At 36.4% G+C, this 10,029-nt stretch overlaps 1 protein-coding gene across 1 annotated transcript in view; it reads right to left on the bottom strand.

The window, feature by feature from the left end:
- Positions 1 to 7,872: 7,872 nt before the first annotated feature.
- LOC106753263 (LOB domain-containing protein 4) overlaps positions 7,873 to 10,029 on the bottom strand; it is a 4,978-nt gene continuing 2,821 nt past the window's right edge. The window contains exon 3 of the mRNA XM_014635052.2: positions 7,873 to 8,428. Within this exon, the coding sequence (XP_014490538.1) occupies positions 8,090 to 8,428 (339 nt within the window). The 3' untranslated portion in view covers positions 7,873 to 8,089. The remainder of the gene's footprint in view (positions 8,429 to 10,029) is intronic.

Below are 10,029 nucleotides of genomic sequence, written 5' to 3'. Positions count from 1 at the left end.
TGCTAGCAATCTTTGCTGATTTTATGGAAAAAAGCATTGAAGTCTTTATGGATGACTTTTCAGTTTTTGGAGATACTTTTCAAAGATGCTTGTCTAATTTGGATGCAGTTCTCACACGATGTGTTCAAACAAATCTTGTCTTGAACTGGGAAAAATGTCATTTTATGGTTACAAAGGGTATTGTGCTGGGCCACAAAATCTCTGCCAGGGGGATTGAAGTTGAAGCGAATGTTGAGGTGATTGAAAAACTCCCACCACCGACAAATGTTAAGGGAGTCCGAAGTTTCCTTGGTCATGCAGGATTTTATCGTCGATTTATTAAGCATTTTTCAAAGGTTGCAAAGCCTTTAAGTAATTTGCTTGCTAAAGAGACACCATTTGTGATGAGTCCAGAATGTTTGCAAGCTTTTGACAATCTGAAGCAGAGACTAATTTCTGCCCTAGTGATCGTGGGGCCTGATTGGGATAAAGAGTTTGAACTCATGTGCGATGCTAGCGACTATGTTATAGGTGCTATGCTGGGACAGAGAAGAGGAAAGGTTTTCCATGTTATTTATTATGCTAGCAAAGTACTAAATGAGGCACAATTGAATTATGCCACCACAGATTAGGAATTCTTGGCTATAGTTTACTCATTGGAGAAATTTAGGTCATATCTCGTTGGATCTAAGGTGATCATTTATACAGATCACACAACTATAAAGTATTTACTGACGAAACCTGATTCGAAGCCAAGATTGATTAGATGGGTACTTCTGCTACAAGAATTTGACGTTGAAATTCGTGACAAAAAGGGGAGTGAAAATGTGATTGCTGATCATTTGTCCCGGTTAGTCAATGAGGAAGTGACAAGTAAGGAGAAAGAAATCTGGGAATCATTTTCGGATGAAGCTCTTTTGTATATTCAGCAAAGACCCTGGTTTGCTGATTTAGCCAACTTCAAAGCCGCAGGTGTTATTCCGGAAGGATTCAATTGGCAACAGAAAAAGAAGTTTTTACACGATGCCAAGCAATTCATTTGGGATGATCCATATTTGTTCAAGATAGGAGCGGATAATCTGTTGAGAAGATGTGTTACTGACGCAGAAGTAGAAGATATTTTGTGGCATTGTCACAATTCTCCTTATGCAGGTCATTATAATGGAGAACGCACTGCTGCGAAAATTTTACAAGCAGGATTTTATTGGCTGACATTGTTTAAAGATGCTCATAATCATGCTCGAAGCTGCGACAAATGCCAGAGGACAGGGACCATCTCAAGGAGGCATGAGATGCCACTACAGGGCATTTTGGAAGTTGAAGTCTTTGATTGCTGGGGTATTGACTTTATGGGACCATTTCCTCCGTCATTCAATAATGAATATATTTTGGTAGCTGTCGATTATGTGAGTAAGTGGGTTAAAGCTGTAGCATGTCCTAAGAATGATGCTAACACCGTGATCAAATTCTTAAAAAGACAAATCTTTTCGCGTTTTGGAACTTCCAGGATCCTCATTAGTGATGGGGGCTCTCACTTTTGCTATGCTCAGCTAGCTAAGGTACTTAAGCATTATGGGGTGAAACATAAGGTAGTTGCACCTTATCATCCGCAGACAAATGGCCAAGTTGAAGTTTCTAACAGGGAAATCAAGAGAATTTTAGAAAAGAGTGTCACTTTTTCAAGAAAAGATTGGTCGTAGAAGTTAGATGATGCTCTTTGGGCATATAGAATGGCCATGAAAACTTCTATGGGGTTATCTCCTTTGCAGTTAGTCTATGGAAAAGCGTGTCATTTCCCAGTTGAAATGGAACACAAAGCTTGGCGGGCTTTGAAATTTTTTAATTTTGACCCTCATAAGGCTCAAGGGAAACGAGGCAACCAGTTGCTAGAACTTGAAGAAATGTGGTTGCATGCTTACGAGTCATCCAGGACTTACAAAGATATGGTGAAGTTTTATCATGACAAGAAGTTGATTAAGAGAACTTTCCATCCAGGAGATTTGGTTCTATTATTCAACTCGCAGCTAAAGTTATTCCCTGGGAAACTGAAATCAAAATGGTCAGGACCTTTTGTGGTGAAACGTGTATTCTAGAGTGGAGTAGTGGAATTAAAATCTTCGACTGAGGATGATCAGCAACGGAGCTGGATCGTGAATGGCCAAAGGCTCAAACACTATGTAGGAGGAGATGTGGAGCAATTTTCCTCAGTCATGATGTTGGTAGATCCATGAGGTTTGGGTCAGGCTCGTGACGTTAAACAAGCACTACTAGGAGGCAACCTAGTTTTCTTTCTTTTATCTTTTACTTTTTACTTTTTAAATTCTTAGAATAGATTGAATTTTAATTTCAGTGTGTACTCTTGGCTTTAACACTTTTTCTGAAAATGTTTGACTGACTGATATGCATGATGGAACTATTTGATGATTATTTGATGTGGATGATAATTGAGTTGTGTTGTATGTTAATATCCAGGAAATAGATGTGTGATGAATTATGATTGTAGTTATGATGCTGAGCAGGGTGTATAAATGAATCTTGTGTGAGAAAGCATGTGTGTGAGGTATTGAGCTCCAGAGTTTTTATTGTTGTATGCATTGTTCACAGGAAAGCATGAATGGTATTGCCTTAACCTTGATGATTGATTGAATTGCATGTGAATGTCTTATGATCAAGGCCATTTTTTGAGAACCCTTCTCTAGCCAAATTTTCACCTAGAGTTCTTGAAAACATTATACCCTTTTTGAACCTTAGCCTTAAACAGGATGTGAACCCTTGTCTTGAAATTCTTCACCTTGAGTTGGGATGAGCTTAATTGTTTACAATGAAAAGGTTCGAGTTTGGGGTTGCATGGGGGAAATTGAAAGGTAAATGGAAAACATTGAGCTCAAATGTTGTGAAAAGAAAAATTCATGAGAAAAAGAAAAGAAAAGAAGAAAAGCATGAAGATGAGCTCAATGAAAAAGAAAAGGGAAAAAGTTGGGAATGAGGGAAATTGGTAAGGAAGAGAGTTGTGCTTAAATGTTGAATATTTTGATAGCTCTCTTGACTTAAGGATTTTGCCTTCCAGAAAAACCAATTCTTCTTGTTAGCCCAACCTCATTACAAGCCTTGAAAAGTCCTTTTGATGGCATTTGCATGTAAAGATGTTGATTGTTTGAGATGAATGAGAATTTTGTTTCATGTGACTTGTGAATAATAGAGAGTTGGAGTGTCTTCTTAAACACTTGAGTGATTAAGTGAAACACTTGCTTGATATGAACTGTTAATTTTCATGAGTGCATTTTTGCTTAGTGGATTGGTCATTCATAATGTGTAACATCTGTTGTGCAATCTCTGGATTGAAAGCATGCATGCATCTTATTTTGATTTCGCTGAGGATTTGGATTGAGTAGTTTTGTCATGTACTTTGGGAAGGTTGAATCATTTGATGAAAGAGTAGAAAGCCAAGCTTTATTTTCTGTGTTGTTTTGTTTTGTTTTGCTTGAGGACTACCAAAATTCTAAGTTTGGGGTGTTGATGAAGGTTGAAAAACAGTAATTTTCATATGTCAAATTAGACCATATTACGCCTTTTACTACTTGGAATGAGCTTAGAATCAAGCAAAACTCAATAAATGAGTCTGTAGATAGTCAAAAGCTGTTTTTAGCGATATTATGCTTGTTTTGCATTGTTTTGTAGTGTTTTGGTGAAAGGGAAGAATGGAGTTGAAGATAAAGGTCGAAGACTCAAGAAAATATAAGAAAATTGAAGATTTGAAGAGTCGACGCACCGCCCGGCGGTAACTTACACCGCCGGGCGGTCCAGGGCGAGGAGTAGGCACTGGCGTTGGCGCTGGGCGGTTTTGAGGGACACCGCCGAGCGGCAACTTACACCGCCAGGTGGTTTTGCGATTTGTGGGAAACCGCCGGGCGCCACAGTTGTTCCGCCGGGCGGTGGTCTGCTGGGCTTGGGCCTGTTTTCTGTTGCGCTCCTCACCTATAAATAGCCCTATTGCGAGTATAGAGGTATTCTTTTGACAGAGGGGGACGACCAGATCTAATTTTTCTCTCGGGAGAGGATCTCTTCGATGCTTACGCTCCTTTTCATCTTTTCTAGGGTTTTCTCTTCCATACTTCTTCCATTTTTCATCTAGATTCACCATGAAAATGGTGAACTAAACCCTATTGTTGTTAGGGGAAACAATGTAATCTTTTGATACTCTCTTTTATTGAAACTCTTGATTATTTATATTGTTTCCATATGTTTTGATTGTTAATTGTTGGGTTCTCATCTGTGCTTAATGCCTTTATAGTTTAACTCATTCGATAACTGATTTTTGTCTTTATTGATACAGGGACGTACAGTATTGTCATGAACTGGTGAGTAATTCCTTGATTTTGCAATACCACCTAGGGATAGGGGTAGGACGATCAATTGTTTTTAACTTTCGTTCTATAATGTTGTATTAATTGCTAGGGGAGGCTAGGGATAGCAAGCCAGTAATTAGTATTAGGCTCTTTTCNCCGAGGGATCGGGTTAAGGGTAGGCTAAGAAAGTTGCATGACAATTAATTAATCAAACTAATAATTCAAGAGGAGTAGATAAGAGAGGGCGGATTAGATGAAATTGTAAACCCCCAACAACTCCATTCATCCATTGTTTTCTTTTGTGAATTGAATCATTCTCTTTTGCATGTTTATATTTTTTGTTCTCAAATCCAATTAATTAATTTTTCCTTTCAAGTCTTACGATTTCAATTCACGCGAATGATAAGGCCTTTCGAGTCTCTTGGGAAAACGATACTTGGTCTTACCATTTTTATTACTTGAACGATTTGATACGCTTGCCAATCCGTCAACAATGTTCTCCATGCTTTTCTGATCAGATTGTGAGGCCTGTGAATTTTTCTCTAGAGAATGTTGTCTAGATAATCTATCTCTTTTTGGCCTCCTACTAGTCTCAAGTCCTTCAAGAAGAGGTTCAAAACTTTTGTTGCTCCTAGTCCTGATTGTATCTTGCATAAACTAGACACAAAACCCTAGAAAGCATTGTTAGCACAAAACAAAAATAAACGACTCAAAACACAAAATAAAATAAAAATAAGAAAAAATAAAAATAAAGTCAAAGTTAATCAAGAATCACACAAATAGAATAGCTTAAACCGTAAGTCCCCGACAACGACGCCAAAAGCTTGTTGGACGGATCAACAAGTGTACCGAGTCGCACAAGTAATATAAAATGGTAAGACCAAGTATCGTATCCCAGAAGACTCTTGGTGCTAAACAGTCATGTGATAACAAGATTAATTAATACTTAGAGAAAACGAGATCATTGGGTTCAAATGCAGAAACAGAAAATTAAATATGAATTCAAGTTTGATCAATAGCATAATAGAACAGAGATGAACAATTGTTGCTTAATATGAGATGAGTATGTTGTTGGGGTTAGATTTCACCAAGTTTCCTCTCATGTATATAAGAATTCTTCTTTATGCATTAATGTTAACGTCACTCACTAAATCACCTAAACTCGATCCCTCAGCGAATAAGCTTGTCCCTAATTACTAGTTCATGCAATTCCTAACATTCCTAGTAAAAAGATGTGAAGGTCAAGAGCATAAGACGACCAAGACTCATACCCTCATCCCTGAGCAATGTTAGTCTTGGGAGTAATTCAACAAGAACGTGAATTGTAAGGAACTTCCCAACACTTATGCAATTCATAAATCATTCTAATGAATGAGTTAAACATAACAAGCGTTGAAATAGATGAATTACTCTAACAATTATATAAGTGTTGTTAAGAATCAATTCAAATACATGAGAATTCACAATGATACATCATCCCCAACAAGAATTAGGGTTTAGTTCCCCATAGACATAGAGAAACTAGATGAACAATGGAGAAGAATGAGAAAAACCCTAGAAATTGGAGTGGAAGCTGCGCTCCTTCTGCCAAAGATTCAAAACCTAGAGCACCTGAGTCCTTTAAATAGAGCGAAAAAAAGATTAGAACGAAGTCTGACCCATGATGCTGGGGCTCAAGCGCCCCATTTAGGGCATCCAAGCGGTGGGCACGGCTTTTTCTAGCGCTCAAGCCTCAGAATGGCGGCCAAGCTTCATGGTCTCGACGCTTAAACGCCCCAAATGGGTGCCCGGGGCGGTGGGCGCGACTCTCTTCAACACTTAAGCCCCAAAAAGGGCTCCCAAGCATTGTGCTTCCCTCTCTTTTGGTGCTTTTTCAAGCCTTTCTAGGCTCCATGTCCTTGGCACTTCAGCTCTGCTTTCCTTATTTATCTCATCTCCTGCCAAAACAAGGGAATATATTCATAAACTCATCAAATTCAACCTCAACTCTCTTATTCATACAACTTAAAAGAAAATCATGAGTTCAAGCAAGTTTCTAAGTAGAAAAGGGTGCATTTAGTATCAAAATCACATAACAAATAACGATATTTTCAACCGTTATCAACCAGTATAAACAAATGGATTTTGCGTGAATGTCCTTAGCGTGGGGTTATTCCTCTAAAAGCTTCACACCAAATAAATGGTCCCTTAGTGGGCATCTACATATACTATTACTGAAAGTGAAAGTAGCAAGGCAAAAACATATGGCGTGTTCTCACACAAGACAGGACAAAAATGACAGAAACAAAACAACATGAAAACGAAAAAAAAAAAGTAAGCATCATTCAAGTAGAACTTGTTCTCGAGAACCATTCAATTTTGAAAGCAAAACTTACCTCGAAAGCAAAATGGTTGACGATGCCAGCCTCTGCAGACCACGACCCCTAAGAACTTAACAAGCCCGCTTCACCCCAACGCTGCCATCAACCCAACCTCGATGACCTACCACCACTGCCGCAAACACTAACTAGCACAACCCACCACCTTACTGGATACACCATGACCTATCCACATAAATCGCAAAACACAAGCCACCAACGAACAGAGCTCTGCATCAACAACACGAGAACGCCTTAAAGTGACCAAAATGGCACTCCAGCTTCTGATGTTTGGCTTAGGGCAAGTGCGGGACGAAATTTAGATAATTTGGAGACGAAACCCAAATTTTTGACTTAATGCCATCGATGACATTACGGACGGCCAGAAGCCCTCGATAAATTATGTTACCATCGCTTTACCAAAGGCCAGAAGGTCGTCGGTAAAGGGTTGTGGTATATAGCGCATTTCATGTAGTATTACAAAAGCATGGACAAAGAATGCTTGAACCCAAAGAAACTTTGCTATGACTTCCTGATTTTTGGATAACAAAACATATATATATATATATATACTGGTGTCGATTATTGTCACTTCATATCCAAAACCACCTAGATATGTTCTTGAATTTGAACCACAAGTTACGACTCATCTCTTGCAATGATAGTTTCTCCATAGTTCTTTTATGACCCATGCTCCACCTATAAACAGGGGCATACATTTCATCTGAAAAACACAATACTCAGACATCTCTCTCACTCTCATTTATTCTTTTTCCTCTCTTTATTTTCTAAGGTGGGTTATTTACCCCTTTAACAGTTTCTTGCTAGTTTTTTAGATCTTCGAAAATCTGGGAAGTTTTTATTGTAACTTGGGAAACTTGAACAATAGGAACAATGAATATGCACATATCAGAAAGTCCTTTTGCTTGTGATTTCATCAACTTTTACAACATATTGTTGCTTGGTAAAAGGCTTTTGTTAGTTGTTGCACGACGAAAGGTTGCTTTGTTGCATACCAGGGATAACAAGTCGCGAATGCTAGTTTTGATGGCATCACAAATGATTTTGATAGGAAATAAAGATACCACATTATAGTTCTACATGAATGACTCCATTCATTTTAAAATAAATAAATAAATATATATATATATATATATATATATATATAATTAAAATCTTTACAAATATACTCAGTATCAAAATCAATATATATATCAATGCCGTTAACTCAAAAGAAACATAATAACAAGTAACCTATTAAATGATGGATAAAAAAGAAGCTGAAGATATCATATTCAATGGAGTCCATCATCAACTTTATTCAACCCTTTACTGATACAAGGTTACGTACCTATGCATGCCTATATTCTGCACTCCAATGACAGTTACAATATAATAACCTAAGAACTAACATGACCACAAAGACACTCCCATGTTTGGCTGATCAACGACCATGTCCATAGCAAAAAGGGTTTTGGCAAGTTTACTTGATGGAGATAAGTTCTCTGACGATGAATTGGATGTTGCAGGCACTGCTTTGAGTTGTTCAGAGGAAGTTGAAACTTGGCTCAGTTTCATGTGCACAACCTCTGCTTGTGCAAGTGCTAACTGGGTTTGTAAAACATCAACTTGTTGTTGCAGAGAAGATATGGCTCCCACACATCCATACACGGGATCTCTCACCCTTGCATTGGCTTCGTATACCATTGAACTAACAGCATCACTTCGTTGGTACTCTGGTAGTTCCTGCCAATGTTATAATTCATCAAACCAATAACTATACATTCAATAGGTCGCAAACCATCAGAACTCACATCAGGTATAATATTTGGACACTTCACCATGTACCTTATCTGTCATTTGGATAATGTTAGAGATTGATCTCAATTGAAAATATGATTAAATTACTGTATGTAAGTGAGGTATATTGCTGAGTCTTTTTTAAAAGAATATATTGAGGATATTCGCCTTCAATAATTATTATACACTTCCTTCCATCCAAAGCCTCATAGATCTCACTGTAAGTTTTAAGTTGAACTTAAAATATATCTTTTAGCATGCTATTATAATCTATCATGTCATATAGTAGGGTTAACCCATGTTTAAAGTTATTTATTTACCTATATTATACTTATGAATTAAAGTCTATCATAACAAATATTTTTGTTTGTTGGATTTATTATCCACCTACTATTAGATCATCTATTAATTTCTATAGTTTCATAAATAATATGTCTAAGATTGAGAAAAGTGTATTGGAATTCTACATTAGAGACAAAAATTAATGTAAATGAATATAAATTTTATTTTATAAGTCGGTTTTGTAAAGTTAAATTAAGTATAAAGTTTATTTAATGATTAAGAAATAGATTTTATAAGGGTGTTTTTGCATGTGGTGTTTGAATTTTTTTGAAGATGGTAGATTGAAAGTAATGTCCCAGTTTGTTTTTGCCTTTGTTGAACAGGCCAAGTGCAGTATGTGTATAGTGTAGTGCAGCATGAGAAAAAGAAAAAGAAAACTTGAACTTAAAGAGCTCTTTCACGTTTGGATTGAAAATTCTAAGTGACGTGTCTCAGATACAGTGCATATAATGTGTAACAGGACTTTATTATATAATGATTATTTAGAACAAATCGTGTGGTGAACTTAGAAGTTAGGTTGCTTACAAAAAGTTACATATCGGTTATCATGATATATGTGTGAATATGTGTAAAAAAAAAAGTAAAGTTAGCCGTAACTTGAGTACAAGTAAAAGGAATATTCAGGTGGAAGCTCTATGTGTTGACCTACATTCATGAGTGATATGATGAAAACCATCTTTCTTTTGAATAGAAATATAGATCATGCTTAGTCAAAAAAGAGTTGCATGTTTAATAAGGTGTATGTTGAAACTATGTGCTTTGGAGGGGAAAACAAAACAAGAAATTTTTGACTTCAGAGAATATATAATAGTATGAAAATCATAACCCTGGCTTGGCTATTTTAAATAAATAAGGATGCAATGTATAGACTAGGACAATAATACACCATGATATCATAACGTGTATGAAAATTCAGCCAACAATTTTATCTTGATTTCTGCATATTAGTCTCTCAAAAGTTAACCTGCAATTATTTGTCTTGGCTTCTAGTATGAATTTAAAACATGGTTAATACTATATTGTTTAGGGTTTATTGTTTATTACTAATGGTTATTATATATATATATATATATATATATATATATATATATATATATATATGTATGTTTTTATATGCATGTATGTTTAATCAATTTGTTCAATATTACATTTTTAGATAGATTATAAAATTTACATTTTCATTTAAAGTATTTTCTATTCAATAA

Source organism: Vigna radiata, unplaced genomic scaffold (genome assembly GCF_000741045.1).
Source record: "Vigna radiata var. radiata cultivar VC1973A unplaced genomic scaffold, Vradiata_ver6 scaffold_227, whole genome shotgun sequence".
NCBI lineage: Eukaryota > Viridiplantae > Streptophyta > Magnoliopsida > Fabales > Fabaceae > Vigna > Vigna radiata.
Note: the sequence above shows the minus strand (reverse complement) of the source record. Positions and strands in the feature narration are given on the sequence as shown.